The sequence below is a fragment of the Pristis pectinata genome, chromosome 6 (assembly GCF_009764475.1).
Source record: "Pristis pectinata isolate sPriPec2 chromosome 6, sPriPec2.1.pri, whole genome shotgun sequence".
Classification (NCBI taxonomy): Eukaryota; Metazoa; Chordata; class Chondrichthyes; order Rhinopristiformes; family Pristidae; genus Pristis; species Pristis pectinata.
The window spans coordinates 55,333,857-55,358,744 of NC_067410.1; the positions used below are offsets into that span (position 1 = coordinate 55,333,857).

Here is a 24,888-nt window from a genome sequence, read left to right on the forward strand (position 1 = left end):
GGTAGTACAGGGTAAAAACAATAACAGAATACAGAGTGAGGTGTCACAGCAATAGTGAAGTGCATTGCAGGTAGAAAATAAGGTGCAAGGTCAAACAAGGTAGATTGTGAGGTCAAGAGTCCATCTCATCGTATAAGGGAACCATTCAATAGTCTTATCACAGTGGGATAAAAGCTGTCCTTGAGCCTGGTGGTATGTGCCCTCAGGCTCCTGTATCTTTTGCCTGATGGGAGAGTAGAGAAAATGACCTGGGTGGGTGGGGTCTTTGATTATGCTGTCTGCTTCACCAAGGCAGTGAGAGGTATAGACAGAGTCCATGAAGGGGAGGCTGGTTTCCGTGATGTGCTGGGCTGTGTCCACAACTCTCTGCAGTTTCTTGCAGTCCTGGGCAGAGCTGTTGCCATACCAGGCTGTGATGCATCCAGATAGGATGCTTTCTGTGGTGCATCAATAAAAGTTGGTGAGTATCAAAGGGGACATGCCAAATTTCTTTAGCCTGTAGAGGATTTGGTGAGCTTTCTTGGCCGTGGCGTCTACATGGTTGGACCAGGACAGGCTATTGGTGATGTTCACTCCTAGGAACTTAAGCTCTCAACCCTCTCGACCTCAACACCACTGATGTAGACAGGTGAATGTACACCGCCCCCTTTCCTGAAGTCAATGACCAGCTCTTTTGTTTTGCTGACGTTGAGAGAAAGGTTGTTGTCATGACACGATATCACTAAGCTCTCTTTCTCCTTCCTGTACCTCGACTTATCATTATTTGAGATATGGCCTACTACAGTGATATCATCTACAAACTTGTAGATAGAGTTAGAGCAGAATCTGGCCGTGCAGCCGTGAGTGTATAGGGAGTAGAGTAGAGGGCTGAGGATGCAGCCCTGTGGGGCACTAGTGATGAGAATAATTGAGTTGGAGGTATTGCTGTCTATTGTCACTGAATACGGTCTGTTGGTCAGAAAGTCAAGGATCCAGTTGCAAGGGGAGGTGTTGAGTCCCAGGTCTGAGAGTTTGGTGATGAGTTTGCTTGGAATTATAATATTGAAGGCGGAGCTGTAGTCAATAAACAGTAGTCTAGCGTAGGTGTCTTTACTGTCCAGATGCTCCAGAACTGAGTGTAGGGCCAGGGAGATGGCGTCCACTGTAGACCTGTTTCGGTGGTAGGCGAATTGCAGTGGGTCGAGGTTGTCTAGGAGGCTGGAGTTAATGCGTGCCATGGCTAGCCTCTTGAGGCACTTCATGATGGTGGATGACATAGCTACTGGTCAGTAGTCATCAAGGCATGTTACTTTGTTTTTCTTAGGTACCGGGATGATAGAGATGTTAAATATGTCTGCAAATACCCCCACCAGCTGATCAGCACAAAATCTGAGCACACGGCCAGGGACACCATCCGGGCCAGATGCTTTACTCGGGTTCACTCTCTGGAAGACTGATCTCATGTCCTCGAGAGTGACCACGGATTCAGTTGCATTGGAGGCTCTGAGGGTGGGTAATGACAATCCACTTCCCTTCTGTTCAAAACACACATAGAATGTGTTAAGCTCATCAGGAAGAGATGCGCTGTTGTTAACTATGCAGCCCGTCTTCGTTTTGTAGCCCGTTATAGCATATAAGCCCTGCCATAACTGACGGCTGCTCTGGGACTCTGTTTTGAACCAGTATTGTCTCTTGGCATTCCTGATAGCTTTCCGGAGGTCGTACCTCGATTTCTTGTAAAGGTCAGAGTCACCTGATTTGAATGCAGCAGCCCTCGACTTTAGTAAGGACTGGATCTCCCGACTCCCCACAATAACAGTGATTGCACTTTTCTTAGTTTTGAGTTCTACCCATATAGACTCAGGGGATGAGCCCTCCATTATGTTCCCTCTGAGTGCAGCTGTAATATTGTCCCTGATTAAAAGTGCGATTCCCCCCACCCTCTTCTACCTTCCCCTCTATGTTTTCTAAAACATCGAAACCCTGGAACGTTAAGCAACCATTCCTGTCCCTCTCTCAACCAAATCTCTGTTATGGCCAAAACTGATCCATGCTTTAAGTTCATCACCCTTACCTATAATACTCCTGGCATTCAAATACACACACTTCAAACTGTCCGCCGCATCATGTCTATTACTTTGCTCCTGCCTGTTTTTCCGGCCCTGACTTCTACCTTCCTCTCAATGCTTCCACTTTTTGACCCAGTGCTCTGGTTCCCATCCCCTTGCCAAATTAATGTTTTTCCATTATTCAAGAAGTGAAATAGGGATGATCCTGGAATCTATAGACTGGTGTCTCACATCAGTGGTGGGGAAACTATTGGAGAGAACTCTTTGGAAAAGGATTTATGAGCATTTGGGCAACCATGACCTAATTAGGGATTGGCATTGTGTCTTGCTAACTAGATTGAGTTTTTTGAGGAGGTGATGAAGATGATTGACAAAGGAGAGCTGCGGATGTTGTCTACATGGATTTTAGTAAAGCGTTTGACAAGGTCCCTCATAGGAGTCTCATCCAGAAGATTGAGATTCATGGGATCCATGGTGACTTGGCTGTTTGGATTCAGAATTGGCTTGCCCATAGAAGACAGAACGTAGTGGTTGATGGGACTGATTGTGGGTGGAGGTCCATGACTAGTGGTGTTCCGCAGGGATCCGTACTGGGACCTCTGCTGTTTGTGATATATATTTATAATATATATGTATATACACACACACTATAATATATATTTCTGTATTTCTATATATAGTATATATACTGTCTTAAGTGTTTTATAAGTTTTAATCGGGAGGAGTGGGGGCTGGACTGCGCTGGCGCGGCGCGGGCAGTTTAGAAAGCAAACCGCCATATCCAGCGGGCAGTGTCGGAACAGGCAGCGGAGTGAGAGGGAACAGAGGGTTTTGGGCTTTGGTTCAAGGGGCTTTGGCTTAAAGGGGTGATGAAAGGTAGGTGACTTGAGTTAGGGAAGGAGTATGAGTGCAGTTTCCTGTACACAGTGTCAGATGTGGGAGTTCCTGTAGTCTCCCTGCCTCTGGGAAGGCTACATCTGCACCAGGTGTGTCGAGCTGCAACTCCTGAGGGACCGTGTTAGGGAACTGGAGATGCAGCTCGATGACCTTCGTCTGGTCAGGGAGAATGAGGAGGTGATAGAAAGGAGTTATAGGCAGGTGGTCACACCAGGGCCACGGGAGTCAGACAAGTGGGTCACAGCCAGGAGGGGGAAGGGGAAGGGGAAGGGGAAGGAGAAGAGTCAGGTACTAGAGAGTACCCCTGTGGCTGTACTCCTTGACAATAAGTACTCCTGCTTGAGTGCTGTTGGGGGAGACAGCCTACCTGGGGGAAGCAACAGTGGCAGTGCCTCTGGCACAGAGACCGGCCCTGTGGCTCAGGAAGGTAGGGAAGGAGAGAGGAAGGCATGAGTGATAGGGGACTCTATAGTTAGGTGGGCAGACAAGCGATTCTGTGGACTCAGGAAAGAAACTTGGAAGGTAGTTTGCCTCCCAGGTGCCAGGGTCCGGGACGTTTCAGATCATGTCCAAGATATCCTGAAGGGGGAGGGAGAACAGCCAGAGGTCGTGGTACATATAGGTACCAATGACATAGGTAAGGAAAGGAATGAGGTCGTGAAAAAAAGCTATAGAGAATTAGGAAGGAAGTTGAGAAGCAGGACCTCAAAGGTAGTAATTTCCGGATTATTGCCTGTGCTAAGTGACAGTGGGTATAGGAACAGAATGAGGAGGAGGTTAAATGCGTGGCTGAGGGATTGGAGTAAGGAGCAGGGATTCAGATTTCTGGATCATTGGGGCCTCTTTTGGGGCAGGTATGACCTGTTCAAAGAGGACGGGTTGCACTTGAATCCCAGGGCGACCAATATCCTGGCGGGGAGGTTTGCTAAGGCTACTGGGGAGAGTTTAAACTAGAATTGTTGGGGGGAGGGATCTGAACTGGAGAGACTGGGGAAGAGCTGTTTGGCTCTCAAATAGAGAAAGCTAGTGGTAGGTACGATAGGCAAGTGATAGAGAAGGGACCTGCTCAGACCTGTCTGTTTTAATGCAAAGAGTATTGTGAACAAGGCGGATGAGCTTAGAGCTTGGATTAATACTTGGACCTATGATGTGGTGGCCAGTACGGAGACTTGGATGGCTCAGGGACTGGAATGGTTGCTTCAAGTTCCAGGTTTTAGATGTTTCAGAAAGGACAGGGAGGGAGGCCAAAGAGGTGGGGGAGTGGCACTGTTGATCAGAGATAGTGTCACAGCTGCAGAAAAGGTGGACATCATGGAGGGACTGTCTACAGAGTCTCTGTGGGTGGAGACTGGAACAGCAAGGGTCAATAACTTTACTGGGTGTTTTTTATAGGCCGCCCAATAGTAACAGAGATATTGAGCAGCAGATAGGGAAGCAGATCCTAGAAAAGTGTGAGAATAACAGAGTTGTTGTGATGGGGGATTTTAATTTCCCAAACATCGATTGGCATCTCCAGACAGTGAGGGGTTTAGATGGGGAGGAGTTTGTTAAGTGTGTTCAGGAAGGATTCTTGACACAATATGTAGATAGGCCTACAAGAGGAGAGGCTGTGCTTGATTTGGTATTGGGAAATGAACCTGGTCAGGTGTCAGATCTCTCAGTGGGTGAACATTTTGGTGATAGTGATCATAATTCTATCTCCTTTACAATAGCACTGGAGACTGATAGGAACAGCCATACTAGAAAGGCGTTTACTTGGATTAAAGGGAATTATGAGGCTCTCAGGCAGGAAATTGGAAGATTAAATTGGGAACAGATGTTCTCAGGGAAAAGTACGGAAGAAATGTGACAGATATTCAGGGGATATTTGTGTGGAGTTCTGCATCGGCATGTTCCAATGAGACAGGGGAGTCACGAGAGGATACAGGAACCGTGGTGTACAAAGGCTATAATAAATCTAGTCAAAAGGAAAAGAAAAGCTTACCAAAGGTGCAGAGAGCTAGGTAATGTTAGAGATCTGGAAGAGTATAAGGCTAATAGGAAGGAGCTTAAGAAGGAGATTAGGAGAGCCAGAAGGGGGCATGAGAAGGCCTTGGCGGGCAGGATTAAGGAAAACCCCAAGGCATTCTACAAGTATGTGAAGAGCAAGAGGATAAGATGCGAAAGAATAGGGCCTATCAAGTGCAGTAGTGGGAAAGTGTGTATGGATCCGGAAGAAATGGCGGAGGTACTTAATGAATACTTTACATCAGAATTCACTATGGAAAAAGGTCTGGGGGATTGTAGTGGGGACTTGCAGCGGGCTGAAAAGCTTGAGCATGTAGATATTACGAAAGAGGAGGTGCTGAAACTTTTGGAAAGCATCAAGTTGGATAAGTCACCGGGACCGGATGAGATGTACCCCAGGCTGCTGTGGGAGGTGAGGGAAGAGATTGCGGAGCCTCTGACGATGATCTTTGCATCGTCGATGGAGATGGGAGAGGTTCCGGAAGATTGGAGGGTTGCGAATGTTGTTCCTTTATTCAAGAAAGGGAGTAGAGATAGCCCAGGGAATTATAGACCAGCGAGTCTCACCTCAGTGGTTGGTAATCTAATGGAAAAGATCCTGAGAGGCAGGACTTATGAACATTTGGAGAGTTATAATGTGATTAGGAATAGTCAGCATGGCTTTGTCAAGGGCAGGTCCTGCCTTACGAGCCTGACTGAATATTTTGAGGATGTGACTAAACACATCGATGAAGGGAGAGCAGTAGATGTAGTGTATATGGACTTCAGCAAGGCGTTTGATAAGGTACTCCATGCAAGACTTATTGAGAAAGTAAGGAGGCACGGGATCCAAGGGGGCATTGCAGTGTGGATCCAGAACTGGCTGGCCCACAGAAGGCAAAGTGTGGTTGTTGAAGGGTCGTATTCTGCGTGGAGGTCAGTGACCAGTGGTGTACCTCAGGGATCTGTACTGGGACCCTTGCTCTTTGTGATTTTTATAAACGACCTGGATGAGGAAGTGGAGAGGTGGGTTAGTAAGTTTGAGGATGACACAAAGGTTGGGGGTGTTGTGGATTGTTTGGAGGGCTGTCAGAGGTTACAGTGGGACATAGATAGGATGCAAAGTTGGGCTGAGAAGTGGCAGATGCAGTTCAACCCAGATAAGTGTGAAGTGGTTCATTTTGGTAGGTCAAATATGATGGCAGAATATAGTGTTAATGGTAGGACTCTTGGCAGTGTGGAGGATCAGAGGGATCTTGGCGTCCGAGTCCATAGGATGCTCAAAGCGGCTGTACAGGTTGACTCTGTGGTTAAGAAGGCATATGGTGTATTGTCCTTCATCAATCGGGGAATTGAATTTAGGAGCCGAGAGGTATTGTTGCAGCTATATAGGTCCCCGGTCAGACCCCACTTGGAGTACTGTGCTCAGTTTTGGTCGCCTCACTACAGGAAGGATGTGGAAGCCAAAGAAAGGGTGCAGAGGAGATTTACTAGGATGCTGCCTGGAATGTGGAGCACACCTTATGAAAGTTGGTTGAGGGAACTCGGCCTTTTCTCTTTGGAGCGATGGAGGATGAGGGGGGACCTGACAGAGGTATATAAGATGATGAGAGGTATTGATCGGGTAGATAGTCAGAGGCTTTTCCCCAGGGCTGAAATGGTGGCTACAAGAGGACACAGGTTCAAGGTGCTGGGGGGTAGGTATAGAGGTGATGTCAGGGGTAAGTATTTTACTCAGAGAGTGGTGAGTGTGTGGAATGGGCTGCCGGCAACGGTGGTAGAGGCGGATACGATAGGGTCTTTTAAGAGACTGTTAGATAGGTACATGGACCTGAGAAAAATAGAGGGCTATGGGTAAGCCTAGTAATTTCTAGGGTAGGGACATGTTTAGCACAGCTTTGTGGGCCGAAAGGCCTGAATTGTGCTGTAGGTTTTCTATGTTCTATGTTCTATATATTTATATGTCATATATATATGTATGTACATGCATATATATATATATATGACATGGATGAAAATGTGGATGGGTGGGTTCGTAAGTTCGCAGACAATACAAAGATTGGTAGTGTTGTGAAGACAGTAGGTCAGTTGCAGATATGGGCAGAGAAATGGCTGATAGAGTTTAGTCCAGCCAAGTGTGAGGTATTGCACTTTGGGAGATCATATGTAAAGGGACAGTACACTGTTAATGCAAGACCCTTAACAGTGTTGACATAGAAAATGATCTTGTGGTCCAAGTCCCTATGTCCCTGAAAGTGGCTGTACAGTTTGATAGTGTAGTAAAGATAGTGAATGGCATGCTTGCCTTTATTAATGGAGGAATTGCGTTCAAGAGTCAGGAAGTTATGATGCAGATTTGTAAAACACATCTGGAGTATTGCATTCAATTCTGGTCGCCCACTACATGAAGGATGTGGAGGGTTTGGAGAGGGTACAGAAGAGGTTTACCAGGATGCTGCCTGGATTAGAGGGCATGTGCTATCAGGAGAGATTGGACATACTCTGGTTGTCTTCTCCTGAGCGGCGAAGACTGAGGGGAGACCTGATAGAAGTTTATCAGATTATGAGAGGCATAGATAGACTAAACAACCAGTATCTTTTTGCCAGGGTCAAAATATTTAATATTCGAGGGCATGCATTTAAGGTGAAAGGGGATAAGTTCAAAGGAGGTGTGTGGGGTAAGTTTTTTACACAGAGAGTGGTGGGTGCCTGGAATTCACTGCTGGGGGTGGTGGTAGAAGCAAATACAATAGAGGCTTTTAGACAGGCACATGAATGCGCAGAGAATGGAGGGACATAGATAGAAGAGATTAGTTTAGTTAATTAATAATTTAATTACTAGTTTAATTAGTTCAGCACAACATCGTGGGCAGAAGGAACTGTTTCTGTGCTGTACTGTTCTATGTCATTGGTGAAACAGGGAAACAGGAGGGAACTGTTCCTTTAAAATGCTGAAAGGGGAGGGGAGGGGAGAGGAAGATGCCTGTGATGGTGCAATCTTGGTGTTAGCAGAAATTGCGAAGGCTGATCCATTGAAAGAGGAGGCTGGTGGGGTGGTGGGGGGACCAGGGGAACTCTGTTGTTGCTCTATCCATTGAGGGCAGAGGTGTGGGAAAATAGCTGAGATGCGATCAAGGGCCTTGTCCACTATGGCAGAAGTGAAGACATGCTTCAGGAAGAAGGAAGACATCAGGGGTTAAAATTGAAGCTGATCTTCCCGGCATTTTCTGTTCTTACTCTCCAGCACCTGAAGTTTTGTAGATTTTTGGATCATACTGAGTCTGTGGCCATTACAAGAGGTTAATACTGAGGCTCTGATTAATCCAAAAGATTAATACTGAAGCTATGATTCATATAAAATATTAATACTGAGGCTACGATCAATACAAGAACCTTGTGTCATGGACAAAGCCTCAGTAATAAACTCTAGCATTGATCACAGCCTCAGTATTAACCTCTTGTATTAATCACAGCCTCAGTATTAACTGCTTAACTGATGACTGTCATTATTAACCAGTTATATTGGTCACAATGTCAACACTAACCTCTTGTATTGCTCATAATCTACCTCATAGGTAACTGCATTTTATACTCTGGTGCTGTGCGCAAATTATATAAATGTATTTCTCATTTCTTAGCATTATTTTTTATTGTAAATACTGATTGACAACTGTCTGTTCATCTGTCCTTACAAGAACTTTTTCAAAAAATTCAATAAAGTTGTTCAAGTATGACCTCCCCCTTTACATTCGACAAGTACTATTCTTCAGTATATTTCCAGCTTCCAGTTATTTTTCCTCTGCACTTTGAATAAGGATTATCTTATCTTTCCTTGACTGATGTAGGAGTTAGACTGACTTCACCCACATTAAGCTGCTTGTTTGATGATTCTCTGAACTTCACAGAATCACAGCATATTTTCAGCATGGAAGGACTGATTAATTCATTGGGTCTATACTGGCTGATGTGTGAGAGCAATGAAACTAATAACACTCCTCTGTCCTCTCTCCATAGCCCTGCAAAGTCTTTCCTTTCAGGTAATTAATCCAGCTCCTTCTTGAATGCTGCAGTTGTATCTGACTCTACTATTGTCAGGGCATTCTGGATCCTAACCACCAGCTGTACAAAAGCATAGAGTTGAACAGCATGGAAATAGGCCGTTCTGCCCACTGAGTCCGTGCTGACTGTCAAGCACACATTTGCACTGATACTTTTTTATCCTGCCCACATTCCCATCCACTCCCCCTACATTCTATCACTCACTGACATACTAGGGGCAACTTACAGCAGCCAGTTTAACCTATCAACCTGAACACCTTGGGGATGTGTTTGGAAACTGGAGCACCCAGAGGAACCTCATAAGGAGAATGTGCAGACTCCACACAGGCAGCACCCGAGATCAGATCAACCTCAGGTCATTGGAGCTGTGAGGCAGTGAACAGTAATAATAGTGTCATTGAGAGATACAGCTGAGAATAAGGCACTTCAGCCCATCAAATCTGTGCTGACCTGTTTTCACTAATTCTACTCCAACCCATTTTATTCTCCCCACATTTCCATCAACTCCCCCAGATTCTACATAGAAGGAGCAATTTCCAGTGGCCAATTAACTGCACTTCTTTGGGATGTGGGAGGAAACCAGAGCACCCGGAGGAAACCCACACAGTCACAGGGAGAACATGCAAACTCCATACAGACAGCACCAGGGGTCAGGACTGAACCCGGGTCGCTAGAGTTGTGAGCAGCAGCCCTGCCAGTGGTTTGCCCTTTATCAGACCTGAACCGTTAACCCTGTTTCCCTCTCCGCAGATACTGCCTGAACTGCTGAATGTTTCCAGCATTTTCTGTTTTTATTTCTGACCCCCTGAATATCCTCAATGTTTTGCCCTCCTACTGGTGGCCGTGCCTTTGGTTGTCGTGACATAACCCTTGGAGTTCCCTCCCTGATCCCCTCCACCTCAGTATCTTGCTCTTCAGAACCTACCTCTGACGGCTACCTTTCCTGCATTGTTTTTTTCTTGAGCATCTTTTCTCCAACAAATTATATTACGTTTGTGATGGGAAGTGGGCTGTGCGCCTTAGTGAGGCATCGGTCAAGTGATTAATAAATACAGTAAAACCCCGATCATCCACTGTCTGACTGCATGCAAATCCCCATAGTTTGGCACTAGCTCACCAGGTGATGTTTGATGCACTCCCTTTCCACCTAGCAGGGCCTCCATTCCCTCATTCCCTTTAAGCTCATTGGGACACTTTCTCATGCTACATTAAAACTCACTGGGGCCCCTTGTATACGCTACATTAAAACTCACTGGGGCCCCTTGTATACGCTACATTAAAACTCACTGGGGCCCCTTGTATACGCTACATTAAAACTCACTGGGGCCCCTTGTATACGCTACATTAAAACTCACTGGGGCCCCTTGTATACGCTACATTAAAACTCACTGGGGCCCCTTGTACACATTACATTTAAACTCACTGGGGCCCTTTGTACTCGTAAAATTAAAACTCACTGGGGCCCCTTGTACACACTACATTAAAACTCACTTGAGCCCCTGTTCCTGCGCTCCCTTTAAACTCAGTGGGGCCCCTTTCCCATGATTCCTTTAAACTCACTGGAAACCCTGTTCCCCAATTTCCTTTACACTCACTGGGTTCACTGGAAATGTGTAATATCCAGTAAAAATGAATTAACAATGTGTTGTGTTGTGAAAGGAATAATATCCAATAGTCTGGAAAATCTGCCATTAAAGTCTCGGGAGTACTGGATTAACAGAGTCTTACTGGGTAGGAAAATGCAGCAGCCACTTGTTCACAGTAAGCTCCCACAAACTGCTGTAGACTATATAATTACATGTTTACTGAGGTATTGATTGAGGGATTTATTTTGTTCTCTGCTCTTTTTTTTGAAGAGTGCCCTGGGATTGTTTGCATAAATACATAACAATTGACAATAGGAGCAAGGCCATCCACCTTTCAGCTGTCTCTGCCATTCATCAAGACAAGGGTTTATTTTCTACCTGTCCTTGCCCCATATCTCTTTGCAAAAAATAAACTGCTGGAGGAACTCAGCAGGTCAGGTGGCGTCTGTGGAGGGAAATTGACAGTCAATGTTTCAGGTTGAAACCTTTCATCTCTTGTGTCCCCATTTCACTTTGTTTCCTGAATAATAGAAACTTACTGATCTCTGAACAAACTCAGTGTCTGGGCCTCCTCCACAGCCATCTGGGGGTAGAGAACTCCAAAGATTCACCATCCTCTGCATGAAGAAATTTTTCCACATCACAATCCTAAATGGCCTACCCCTTATTCTGAGGCAGCCATCACTAGTTCTAGTCTCCTCAGCCAGGAGAAACATCTCTACATTCAGCTTGTCAAGCCTTGTATGAATATTTTAAGTTTCATTGAGATCATCTCTCATTCATATAAGCTCCAGAGAACAGAAGACTAGACTACTCAACCTCTCCTCAAACATTGAAACTGCCATCTCTGGAACCAGTCCAGTGAATCTCTCCATAGCAAGTACATCCGTTTTCCTCAGTAAGGAGATCAAAACTATGTACAATACTCTGTGTCATCTCACTGAGGCCCTATATAATTAACGTCAGACATCTTTACTTCTATACTCAAATCCTCTCTAAATAACGGGAAATGTACCATTTGCTTCCTGACTGCTCGCTGTACCTGCTTGCTAGCTCTCAGTGAATGATGTACGGGTAACTTGCATCCACCTGTGTGGGCCCAGAGAGCCTTGGTTTGACATTATCTGGGAGGTGGGGCCTCTCAGGTCCCACCACCTTACAATGAACATCACATTACACAGACCAAGAAGCTTCAGTGTGCTAGTAACTGCTGCCATTAAGCCATTTTGACACATCCTACCCCAGACATTCCCTTTGTTCTACACATGCCCCCCCCCAACTTTTCTCCTCCTGACAACTAACTTATATCTCTCTCTCACCCAGTTCTGACGAGGGGCTGCAGACCCAAGACATTGACTGTTTTCCTTTCCATAGACACTGCCTGAGCCGCTGAGTTTTTCCAGCATTTTCTGTTTTTATTTCGAGTTCCAGCATTTGCAGTCTTCTTTTTAATTTTCACATCCAATTGTACAGGGATATTGTGCTTAATCTCTGGTACGTTTCTTGGACACGCCCTTCCTAACTGAGACTCCGGTTGCCCAGACCACATATGACACTTTGTACATATGACCTGAACACCTATGAATAAAAACATTGAAGGAATAACCAGTTTGAGAGTTAGCAGTTATGTTTTGCTGGCTGAGGAACCCACATATTTACTTATAACGATGCAAAAGGTCTTTCTGCCCATCAGACTCCCATCTGTGCAATCCCATCAGCATGTGGAATTCTACAGGAAGGATGTGATTGCCATGGAGGTGGTGCAGAGGAGATTCACCAGGGTGTTGCCTGGATTGGAGGACTTGAGGTATAGGGAGAGGTTGGATAGGCTGGACTTGTTTTCCCTAGAGTGAAGGAGGCTGAGGGGTTACCTGATAGAAATATGTAAGTTCATGGGATGCATGAATAGGATAGATAATCAGAATCTTTTTCCCATGGTAGGGGGAATCGAAAACAAGAGGGCATAGGTTTAAGGTGAGAGGAAGGAGTTTTAAGGGGGGATCTGAAGGAAACGTATTTTACACAGAGAGTGGTTGATATCTGGAACTTGCTGCCAGAGGAGGTGATGGAATCAGATACAATCACTACATTTAAGAGGCATTTAGATAGGCATCTGTAGGCAATGGTCCTGTCTAAATGTGGGCAAATGGGAGTAGTGTAGATGGGCAAAATGGTCGACATGGACGTGGTGGGCCAAAGGCCCTGTTTTTGTGCTGGACAACTCTATGACTCTATTCCCTCTCCTTATTTCCCTGTATCCCTGCAACATGATCTCTGGTGCATGCCCAACCACTCTCCTTTCATTCCTTTGCGAACCACTAAGGGGCAATTTACAGTAACCAATTAATCCTCCAGCGCGTTTTTAGGATGTGGGAGTAAACTGGAAAACCCGGAGGAAACCCATGCGTTCACAGCGAGAACGTGCAAACTCCACACAGATCGCACCCAAGGTCAGGATCGAACCCAGGTCGCTAGAGCTGTAAGGCAGCCACACTTATCGGTGGCCACTCTCGCTCCTCTGCATCCTGAAGCATGCTTGATTTCTAACCTGTGACACATGAGACTGCAGATGCTGGAATCTGAAGCAACAACCGATCTGCTGGAGGAACTCAGGATCGAGCAGCATCTGTGCGGGGGGGGGGGGGGGTGGGGAAGGAATTGCCAAAGTTTTGGGTCAAAACTCTAATCTCTAATTTTTTAACTGTTTCTTCAGTTTGGAGGCAGGGCCATTGACCTGAAGGTTGTTCCTCTCCCCACAGATGCTGCCCGACCTGCTGAGTATTTCCTGTGCTTTTTGCTTTTAGTTCAGATGTCCAGCATCTGCAGTGATTTGCTTCTGCGGACCCTGGCTATAATCTCTACGAGCAGTAAGACGGTGGCGAAGAGGGAAAGGGGCTGTTAATCGGGCGAAGTGCAGACGGAGTGCGCAGTACTCGGTGCTCCCACTAGATAGTGCCATCTCACTTTTCTTTGCACTTCCAGCGCCCGGAATTGTGCAAAGTTTGCTTTTTCCTGCACTCAGCCCCCGACTCGCCAGGAGTGGTGGTGGAGCCGGCCCGGCTGCTGATTGGTCGGCTGGGGAGCAGCGGGAGGCGGTGATTGGAGGGGGCTGGGCTGTCGGTGTGAGTGGAGCGCTTTGCTGCTGCCCAGCAAGCAATGTAACACACACACATACATACACACATTAGCATCAGCGAGAGACCTCCGGGCACGATCCAGAGCATGGCTTCTCTTCTCCTTCTCTGTCTGCTGCCTGCAGTTGCTGCTGTGGAAGGTAACTCCCCCCTCACCTGTGCAGCCTTGCAGTGGTGTGAAACTTGCATGTTTAAAACAAAAAAAAGTTGCAACTGAGCTTTGCAGGGAGAGTGACATTCTGCTTGTTGAGGGGGGGAAGTAATGCATTTTGCATCCGCACATTGTGGTGTTGGCGGCGCGAAACCCCCTCCTTTACACTTCGCAGCTGCAATGCAGCGAATGTTGTCCAAGGAGCTCGGCGTTCCTATAAAGTGCCCCCTCCTGATGCATCAAGGTGTTGGGCTGGACTGATGGACGAGTCTCCGGCTTGCCCCGGTCCCCCTGTAACCGGAGCTGCTCTCATTCTCCGAGGTTCCTGGCATTTACTGCTGAGCATTCGTGCAGCGTCAGGGGCAGTTTGGAAGAGAGCGGGGCTCTTACGTGTTGTCCTGTGTTGTGAGTGGGGCTGGAGGGGCGGTCAGCTGCGGGAGGGGAGCTGCACATTCCAGCACAAGACACCCAGCAGTGAGCGCTTGTGACTGCACTCCAGAAATCGGGACCTTCACCACATGAGCGACCGTCAAGTGTCCCATTCATTGGGATGTTTTTTTCCCTATACCTGTGCAAGTGCTGTACTGGTGCTGGGTGTGATAAATGGGTTGGCAGGTGCTTTGGGTCAACGGAAGCTTCTCCCGGCGACTGTCTTAAACAATGGGCAGTATCTCTCTCTGACTGCACTGGAACAGCTTCCTGAGTAATTCGGACCGTTTCGACAATATCACGGCGAACTGTAATCATGTTGAAATGTTAATGCTGTAATGTACAAAGTTGCATTAAATTTGTCTTCAGTCTTCCTCCCGATCTCCTGCCTTCTGCTGCTAATCTCTCTCTTTCTCTTCCTCTTTCTCTCTCTCTCTGCCTCTTTCAATGGGTGTTTAAAACACTGTTGGGGCAGTGGACAGAGCGAGAATTATATTGTACGTTCAATCTCAAGGAAGTAGTGTGCCTTCTAAGAATGCGCGGTGCCTCCAAGCGTGCATGATTCTGGTGTTTAATCGTAACGTTTCATGGTCCTCGCTATTGTTTTACTTTTGCTGCCTTATCATGTTTCTGAGATACAATAACCTGTGAGTTCAGTGCAACCTGCCAGATCTGAATCAGCAAGGCTGTGATTGCATCTGTTTAAGAATCTGTAGAGCATGCAAATAAATTGCTTTTTTGGAGCCACAATCTGGTCAGTGTTGTTCAGGTTAGGCTGGCTGGCAGTAAGGGGGGGGGGGGGGGGGGGTGGGGGGGGGAAGGATGGAATATAGGATGGCCTCATTATTGCAACCGGTGCCTTCGAAATGCTTGTTGAGCTGCTTGAGGAGTGCCTCAACGTCGCCACTCTCTGAGTTCATTAATACATTGCTTCCAATGAGTCTTCTAATGAGGGTCTCTGGGGAGATGGGCTTCACAACCCATCCCTCCTCCTCCCCCAAGCCATTTCAAACGCATTTGCCTGCGAGTCACATCTTCCTCCATCACTAATCCAAAGGGGGATTTGCGAGATGTCAAGACAGCAGGAAAACCTTTCAGCTTGCAATAAAGGCTGTCTGGAAGGGAGGGGGTGGGTGGGTGGGTGGGGGTTCGTGAACTGGAGACTGGGGTAGGGGTCTGGGATTCTCGGCCACGAGGCTGGGACCTGGACAATTAATTCCCTGGTCTCTGCCCGGGTTGCAGTCTGTCCAGCAGATGCAGTGAGGAGAATTCCATGCACAGTGCCTGGGATTGTCTGAAAAGCTTCCACATTGCACCTTGAGTTTTCTTTGTAAAGGAGAGTTGTGCTTTCCCCAAGTGGGATCCATGAAATGCAAACCAATCACGCGTGTAATACCCCGCGGGTCTTCACGGTACCAGATAGTGTCCTTCTGGGCTGACTTAAGGGTCACACCTTCGAATGATGTGGGAAGTTGGTTTCAGCAGACTTTGGGGCAGGGGGCAGAGCCACAAACAGAAAATGCCCATCAGCGCTCAGTATCGAGTAGATCGAGTATTCGACACAGAGTGGCTTCAAACCCCATCCACGTATTGTCTAACACAGCAGTTCTGGGAGTAGCCAGCATTACTGGGTACATCTCCCACTCCTGTGCACAGCAGTAAATTGCTTGCTGAGTATTTCAAAATCCGGTGTGTGGCTATTGTAGCACAAAACTCTGAAACACAAGTTTATAAAATGGGGAGAACTCTGTATGTGTGTGTTTGTGTTTGCATGTCTGTGCGTCTCTATTTCTTGCTCTCTTGTTCTGTCTCTCCTGTGTGTGTGTGCGCGCCCGTGCGCGTCTCTTTTTCTCTTTTTCTGTGGGTGCATGTCAGTGTGTGGCATTGTGTGCGTGAATGTTTGTATGTCTGAATGTGTGTGTGTGTGTGTGTGAGAGAGAGAGAGAGAGACTGTGAGTCTGTCTGCATGTGTGTCTATGTGTGATTGAGTATATTTCTGAGTGTTTCTGTGCCTGTGTGTGTCTCTGTGTATCTTGGTAAGTGGGTCTGTGCGTGTGTGTACTTATGTGTGCGCTATCTCAGCCCCCCCCCCCATGAATGGGGGTGGGGTGATGGGGTGGGGAGGCATGTGTTTCTGGGTGTATGTGCCCCTGAGTGGGTGTTTGTGTGCCTCCATGAGCGCAGGCGTGTGTGTTTTTCTCAGTGAATTTTTTTTGTGTGTGTTTGCCTGTGTGTGTTTATCTCCTGCTGAGTTGGTTCGTGTGTGTGTGTGTGTGTGTGTGTGTGTGTGTGTGTGTGTGTTTCCTTGAACATGTATGTGTCTCCTGAGTGGACCTGCACCTACATCTATGTCTCCATTTGTGGGTGCTACATGTGTGAGTGTTTCCCTGGTTGAGTCTTGCTCTCGCTCTCGATCTCTCTCACTCTCTCTCTCTGGCTAGTTACTGGTCTTCAATCGTTCTTGTGAATGATGTTGTGGCTGTTGCTGGGGAGTTTTAGATCAGGAGTCAGCTTGAGGTAGGAAATCATGTAGCCAGGAGGGAACTGCACACTTAGGAGACATTAACAAGGAGTTTTTGCTCCCATTGTGCACTTTATTTAATTCACACAATTTAAAGATGAATGGCAAACTCAGAATTTGCCTCAAGTCATCAGGATCCCTTTTAAAGTAAAATGACTTTGTATGTCACACCATTATACATTATTGATCTGGTCCACACAGCTCCCCATTTACGTAAGGTCATTAGATATATATCTGAGATTAGTAATGTACAGTACCATATTTGGTTGTCACTTTGAAGCCTAAAGAGTGGGATCCACAGGGTGTGGTAATGAAAACTGTGGCGTACCCTGTTTAAATTTGCATTATGTGCCTATAATTTGTTGAATTGCAATGCAGAAATTATTGTCAGTTTAATTTGCCTGCGCTGAACTCATTTGCTGGTTAAGTTGAATGTGGTGAAATTGACCTGAAATCACAAAGTAGGTTTGCAAAAAAGAAAACACAACTGTATTTTTTTTAAATGAGTGCAGTTAGTTTACATTTTTGTTAAATAGTTGTTCTCCGAGTTGGTTCAAAGAAAGAAGCTTGAAAAATGATGGTGTGGAGGAAACTGATATTTTCTTTTGGAATGCAGCGTGAAGGGAGTTTATTGTATCTTCGTTAGGGAAAGACAATGTGGGCACATCCTTCACATAAAACTGTGCACACACACGGCAGGTTTCAGGAGGAGAGAGTTGGGCAGGGAGAGTCATTGTCAGATTCTGGCTGCACTCTGCAGGTTTCCACAAGTGGGAGAATCCTGAACAAGGGGACATAGTTGCAAGATTAGAGGGGGATCATTTAAAACTGAGGTGTGTCGTAACTTCTTCTCATAGAGGGTGGTGAATCTCTGAACTCTGTACTCTGGAAAGTTGTGGGCGTCATAGGTCATAGGAAGTATTTGAAGAAGAAATAGATATGTTTTTGAAAGTTAAGGATTTCAGGGCCAGGAAGAATTGGCACAGAAGAAAAGTTGAGGTCTGAGGTAGATCAGCCATGAACATACTGAATGGTGGGGCAGGCTTGAGGAACCGAGTGGCCTACTCCTGTGTGCGTTTTCTTGTGTGCAGCACTTGATGTCTGTCGGATTCTTGGTGCTCACTATGTATGTGTGGTAGTTGGTTGATCCGATATTTGAGCACTGCGATCTCAGTGAATGATAGAATAGAGGAACTGAATGGCCTCCCACTATACCTGTGGGTGCTGCTGTTGTACTGTGCCACAGTGCCTCCTGTTGGAGATGATATACATGCTTTGATTGTTGGCTAAGACTGTGGTGACCTGAGCTCACTGATAACATGCTGCTTCAGTTAACGTGGCTCCAGTAAACAGCCTTTCAGTAAGGTAAACTGCTGGGAACCAAGACAATCCTCTGTGAGCCAGACCTCATCTTGATATTGTTCCTTTCCCACAAAAGGCAATGACTCATTCAGTTCTGAGCTTTAGGAGAGCTTGATTTATATAGTCCTCTCCTCTCACAGCTTAGCCTGATCTCATTGAATGGAACAGCATTGGAGATGGGCAGAATGGCCTGCTGCTGTTGCTCTGCTCTGCTTTGTGCTGCAGTTGTATTTTCGTGACACATGATGTAAAAGGGAGGGCATTTAGCCCAAGGCCCATGTGGGCTGTAAGAGTTATTTTGACCCTCTGTCTCTGTGCAGTGGGCCAGGGTCAGGGTGACCCTCTCTTGGTGGCCCACTACCCACAACATAATCAAGTCAGCGAGGCTATCTTGGTCCTTCGAGGCATATTACTGCGCTGTATGGCATTGCCTTTGCCCTGTGCACCATACAAAGAATGGCTGAAATGAGGGATGGTTTCAAAGGTTTGTTAACTCTTGGAGCAGTGAAATTCCCAGTGGAAAGTGGCGCAATGCCGTGTTTATTTCCTGCTGTGTATCTTGGAGATGGAGCAACATTATAGAGTCACTAAGCCAACCCCAGCTGTTGGATAATGTAGCCATGAAGGAGTGGGGGAGGAACTAGAGCAAAACAAAATCAGTTGAACAAAACAAGGAGGATTTTGAGTGGCCATCTACCATTGGAAGCTTCTTCCAGGTTCAACCCTGGCAGTCCAGCTGGTACCATTCTGAAACCAGCATGATCTAGGTGTCGACATTTTATATACTGTTTTAGGATGGATGTGTGGGAGCCTCTGAAAAGGCTAAAGAGGGCAAAGTATTGGAAATATTTCCCTGGGATTCTGAGCTTCAGGGATGTTGCTTGGGTCTTTGCAGAGTTAACAGGAGCCAGGAGGGACGAGTGTCTCCCCCCTTCTCCCTCCCAACACTGCTTACCTTGATGGAGGCTGTTTGCCTATTGTCAGAAATGCTTTGAGTGGGCTGTGATCTCTACTGTTACACAGAACAAACATAATCCATTTCCATAGCAACCTCCCAGCCCCTTATACAGGGCATTCTAAACTTAGCAAGTTCCAAACACTGTTCAAGCATGGAGATGTTTATAAATCTGTAAGTGTGCTCTCCTAAAGGCGGGTCCAAGGTTTGCATTAACATGGCATCTCATAATGTGCCCCATTCATTAGACCTTATACCCTACACTACAGCTTAAAAAAATGTAGCCCATGGGACTGGAAATGTGAGCTGATAATAACACTGCAAGATCACGGGACATCTGGAACCAGGGTGAATGATGAAGCCTGCCATTAAACCGGTGGGATTTAATGATTTCGTTGGAAATGGAGAAATGATGGTGGGGAAATAGAGAAAACCTGCAGTCGTCAGATGGAGCAAGAAATAAAGAGAAAAAAAAGTTCAAGTGAGAAAAGAGTTGAGAAGGAAAAGTAGGAATAAAACACTTAAAAATTTTTAAAAACTTTACGTGTCACCTCATTAAGATGGTTCTTACGCTGCTAAGTACCTTTCCTCATTGAGAATTGGTTGAGGCAGCACAATATTAGTAATGTCAGGAAATTCACATAGTTGCTGAGATATGGTGCTGTTTGAGCAAAGCTATCAGTGAGGAAGCACTGTCCTCAGCTTGTGGTGAATGGCATTTCATATCCTCACACTAAGTACGTCATCTTTATCATTGCTCTCGCAGATCAGTAACTGGATTTACCACCTACATTTTGAAAAATGCCTCCGGTCAGCTTGAATTTACCACATCTGTAGTCCAAAGCATAATATTGAAAGCTCCACAACTTCAGGATCAGGAACCACATTCAGGCTGGCAGTACCATTATAAAATAATACAGCACATCGCCCTCATTATAGATCCCTCAGTTCACTGTTTCGAGCAAAGCTGTACTATCTCAAGCCTGGACCATAGGGGATACCCACTGCTGTACCTACCTCATTAAAATATATAAACACTCAACTCCTAAGGACTGTGTTATGAGAGTGGAGTATATGTTTACAAAGAGAAACATAATACATTCAGAGAATTTTTCCTCTGTTTCTCTGAGCAGCACCACTGAGTATAAAGTGGTGGAGATATTCCATCAAAGATCGCCATATTCTTTCTCCACCATGGAAGTTTGCTGAGCCCAAGCGAGGTTCTATTTCACTGGGAAAATTGACTGTCCCAACACAAGACTTTCCATTGTTTTTTTTCATCTCTGAAGGAGCAGTATATTTTGCATTGAGAATCCAATAATTGGGGGTTGTGTGTTTCTGAGGTTGGTTAGAATCTGGTCTTGTCAGTGCTAATGCAGTAACTCCAAAAAACCCCTATCCCATTGCTTGGAAATCCCAATGGTTCAGCATCAGCTTCACTGCACTCCTTTTAAACTCACCTATGACGTAATATTTCCTGTTCTTTCTTGAAATTTCCTTGGTTCACTGAATAATTTATTACTCTGCTGTGTCAACCAAAACAAAGTGCACTAGAAGTTGTAGACACAAGAGACTGCGGATGCTGAAAATCTGGAGCAACACACAAAGCACTGGAGGGTCTCAGTGGGTCTCAGCATCTGTGGAGGGAAATGGACAGTCAATGTTTTGGGTAGAGACCCTTCATCTGGACTGAAAGATAGAGGGGAGATAGGCGGTGTAAAAAGGTGGAGCAAGAGCTGTCAAAGTCCAGCACCACTAGAATAATGAGGTTGCTGGATTATCACTGAACTGCCCTTAGTTTCCAGTCTCATCTTGTGCTTGCTCACCCACGTTGGCTCTCGGCCTCAACGCTAAAATTCCTAACCTTGTTTTCAGGACTAGATCAGATTAGCCAATGATTTCATTGTACTGGAACCTTATGGTCTACATTAATACCATCGTTTATGTTCATTATATTCATAGGCTCTCTCCCTAGTTCTCACTCGTGGTAATAACCTTACCGCATGGAATTTGGCCCATTGTGCCACAAGTTTGCTCCAACCATCCACCACCCATTTACACTAATGTGGGCCCTGGTGTGGTGTTTTGTTCCTTCAGTTTCCAGGAGCACTGAGGTCAGTGATGGGGCTACTGAAACCCAACCTAACTCACCAATCAAAGCTACCTGAAAGGTTCCTAATGATCTCAAATGTAATAAGGGGCTGATTAAAGCCTGTAACTGAACATAAAGCCCTTTCAATTCCCACACCAACCATCTGACCTATTTGAAGGAACGTGCCAATTAGTGTTGAATTATGAGGAGTTGGCCCCGTGGACTGAGATTCATTAGGAAGTGAACTGAGGCTATGCATTTTGCTTTGAATCTTTAAAGGTAGAAAATGATCTACCCCTCAGAGAATTATTCCAAGCTGAGAGTGAAAATGTCACCTTCATTCTCAGTTCCACAGAACAGAGAATGATTTGCTTCCAGTCCAGTACTGAGGTAGCTGAGGAGCTCTGTGGGGACCATAGAGTCACAGGATCCTGATGGAGGAGGGGGCTTGGATGGTCTGATTGGATCGTTACGCGCCAATTTGTGCTCAGCCTCCCTGTGTTCTGACGGAGAGGCTTTGGGTGCTTGGTGCTTTCCCAGATGTTTCTCCACTGCTTTAAGCAAGCTTGGACCACAGATTTTCATGAATCATTGAGGTGGGTTAGAGGGCATCCTTGAAGGTACGTTCATGGTGTGATGGGATGGGAGGACAGAGCCTGCCTTGGGAGTCTGTGGTTGAGCTTGTTCATGGTGGCCGACCCATTGGAGTTGATTGGATGTGACCAGCGCCTTGGTGCTGGGGATGTTGACCTGGGAGAGACAGCTGACATGGGTCACTTGTCCTACATCATTAATGGTACCTGTCCATTGCATTGAGTTGCCTGCCACAGTTTGCCCATGACTTAGGGTCACACAGGAGGGGAGGCACCACTGTTGCCCCTAGACCAGGTGTGTGACGTTCACCTGGCAGATTGAAGTCTCACCAATCTTTACCAACAATCAAGATCCACAATGAGATCCTGGTCCATGGAGGGTCACTTTCCGTGTCTGGGGAGCCACCTCTCAACATTGACAATGACCACCGCCACTGTTCCCAGTGTGCCAACATGGCCTTCACTTACTGGTGGGAAAGTGTGATCAAAGACCAAGAAAACATATTCCTCTATTCCCATCCTTATTGGATTCTTTGGTAAATCCAGGCTGAATAATGAGTCATAGAGTAATACAGGACAGAAACAGGCCCTTTGGTCCAACATCCATGCCAACCAAGGTGCCCACCAACCTAATCCTTTTTGCCCGCGTTTGGCCCATATCCCTCCTATCTCTGTGCTTATCCAAATGTCTTTTGAATGCTGTTATTGTACCTGCCTCAGCCACTTTCTCCGGCAGCTCATTCCACATATGCACCATCCTCTGCATGAAGAAGTTGTGGCTCAGGTCCCTTTTAAATCTTTCTCATTTCACCTTAAACCCATGCCCTCCATTATTTTGTTCCACTTCCCTGGAATAAAGACTAAGTGCGTTCACCCTATCTATGCCCCTCATGGTTTCCCATGAAAATTTAGTCTTTTGGTAATTGCTAGTTTTTAGGAAATGTTATGTGCCCATTTTACCCTTTTGGCAAGCTCCCAGTCTCAGTCCTTAGGGATTAGGAGCAAGGTGGAGTGGCCTGTGTATCAGAGGCTGCTCCTGAGCACTTGCTGTTGATTGGTTACCGGAGAACTCTGTGAGACTCTACTGGCTGCTGGCAAAATGTATCTGTGAGGCAAAGTATTCAAGCAGAATACTGAGGGAAAGCGGATACGGCTTTTATGTATAATAGAAGCCTTGTTAATGACCTGGTGAAAGGTTTTTAATCACACTCAGTGGATACCACTTCCTTTCATTACACTTAATCCAATAACAGATGTTAAATAAAAGTCAGATTTAACACCACCCCTGAAAATAATATACCTGGTGAATTAATGTTCTGATAAAATTCATCCATTCTAATTGGTGTCAACTGTGCTGGCTGTGTTTATATTTATGCACTTCCAAGGCTTCTGTTCACTGAGGTTTTGGAACAACTGAAGCATCAGTGTGGCGTGTCCACACAGCCTGAATCCACAGCAGGGCAATGACACTGGACTTCAGCAGGCAGAGATTCCCTAGAGGTGGAGGTCTCCTTTGGCTTTGCACCCAAGTATTGTCAGTGTGAAGCACAGCTCTCTGTGAATGCTGTTAAGCCTTATCTCCTCAAAGCAACCATCAGTGAATGAAAATGTGTCCCCGTTCTTAAAGTTTGAATATGTTCTACCATTTAGTTGTTGAACATTTTGTTCTCTTGGTGTGCACTGTGACTGGCTTCTTGTACAAACCTACTGGCCTGCAAGGAGTATGATTTACTATTAATACGTGGGATACAGATGTGAGTTAGTGGGACCAGCATTTAATGCACATTCATATTTACCCTTGGGAAGATGGTGGGTAGTTGCCACCTTCCTTTGCTGCCGTGCTGGTGTTGAAGGTCTGTCAGGTTCAGGTCCATTGATGTGGTTATCTCTACTTCGACGCCTCGTTGTGAGAGGCAGCCTTTGGGTCTTTCTGGTTGTGTGGACTGAGGCTAGGTAGTGGCTACCCTTTCTGTGTCTCAGTGAGGAGGTGGTTTAAGCGGATGCCAGAGCAGGGTTTGCTTCTATTGCAGTCACAGGAACCCACAAGGAAAGAAATGCCGAGAGGTCAGCATTCTTCTTTCAAGGTGATTCGATGGTACAATAAAACTTACATAATCCACTGTCCTACTATTTGGGAATCCCAGTAGTTTGTCATCTGGCTCAGTGGGTGCTGATTCCCTGCTCCCTTCCACTCATTGGGACCCTGGTTCCCACACTTCCTTGAAACTTGCCTGGTTTAGTCACCTACATTCCCTTGATATTTCCTGGGGCCTTCTTTCCTGCACTGCATTTAAATTTACTGGGTTTACTAGAAAATTTATCATTCTATTTTGTAACATGTTAAAAGAAGGTGAATTTAATGTGCATTGGGGTATTCATTGAAGAAAATCCAAGAATCCGGAAAATCTAGTTCAGCACCACCAAATTCCAAGTGTGCCAGATTAACGGGGTTTTGCTGTTGTAGCCAAAATCCTGACATCAAGTTGCTCAAAGTAGACTTTGAGCAGGCTAGTAGGTTTATGCAGGGAACTAGTCATGGTGCACACCAGCTGTGATGTACCACTGCAGTAATGTATTTGCTTTACTTTAAAGTGTCAGCATACTCAGACTCTGCTTCCAGTAGCCAGAAATACACCCATTATGGTCACCTTAGGCTATTCTCTATTCATTCATCCTGAAATTGCAACAGGTGCTGTGTTATTACAAAGACTGTCCATTTACATAGCACCTGTTATCACCTCAAGGTGGCCCAAAGCATTTTGTGGAAGTGGATGAGGTCATTCAGCCGCTCAAGCCTGTCCACCATGCAGTGAAATCACAGCATCCATCCATGAGCCTGGGCTTGCAATGTCTGTACTATCAACAAATCCGTCAATCTTAGTTTTAGGATATTCAGTCAATGCTCAAATTTTGGCAGCATCGAGGTGAAAGAGTCAGATTTCCACTGACCTTGTTTGAAACACTTCTTTCCACCATAGTCCTGAGTGGACAGCCATTAGTTATAAGTATGTGCACCCATCTCTCCTCTCTCCCTACCAGACTAATAGTACCCTCAACTTACTCCATCAAAGCCCT

General features: G+C 45.9%; 1 protein-coding gene across 1 annotated transcript in view; it reads left to right on the plus strand.

Annotated features, from left to right (window-relative positions):
- The first annotated feature begins 13,710 nt into the window (after positions 1 to 13,710).
- The window catches only part of LOC127572111 (ephrin type-B receptor 1-like), a 507,089-nt gene continuing 495,911 nt past the window's right edge, over positions 13,711 to 24,888 (plus strand). Inside the window, 1 exon segment of the mRNA XM_052018998.1 lies at positions 13,711 to 13,850. Coding sequence (XP_051874958.1) covers positions 13,799 to 13,850 — 52 coding nt within the window. The 5' untranslated portion in view covers positions 13,711 to 13,798.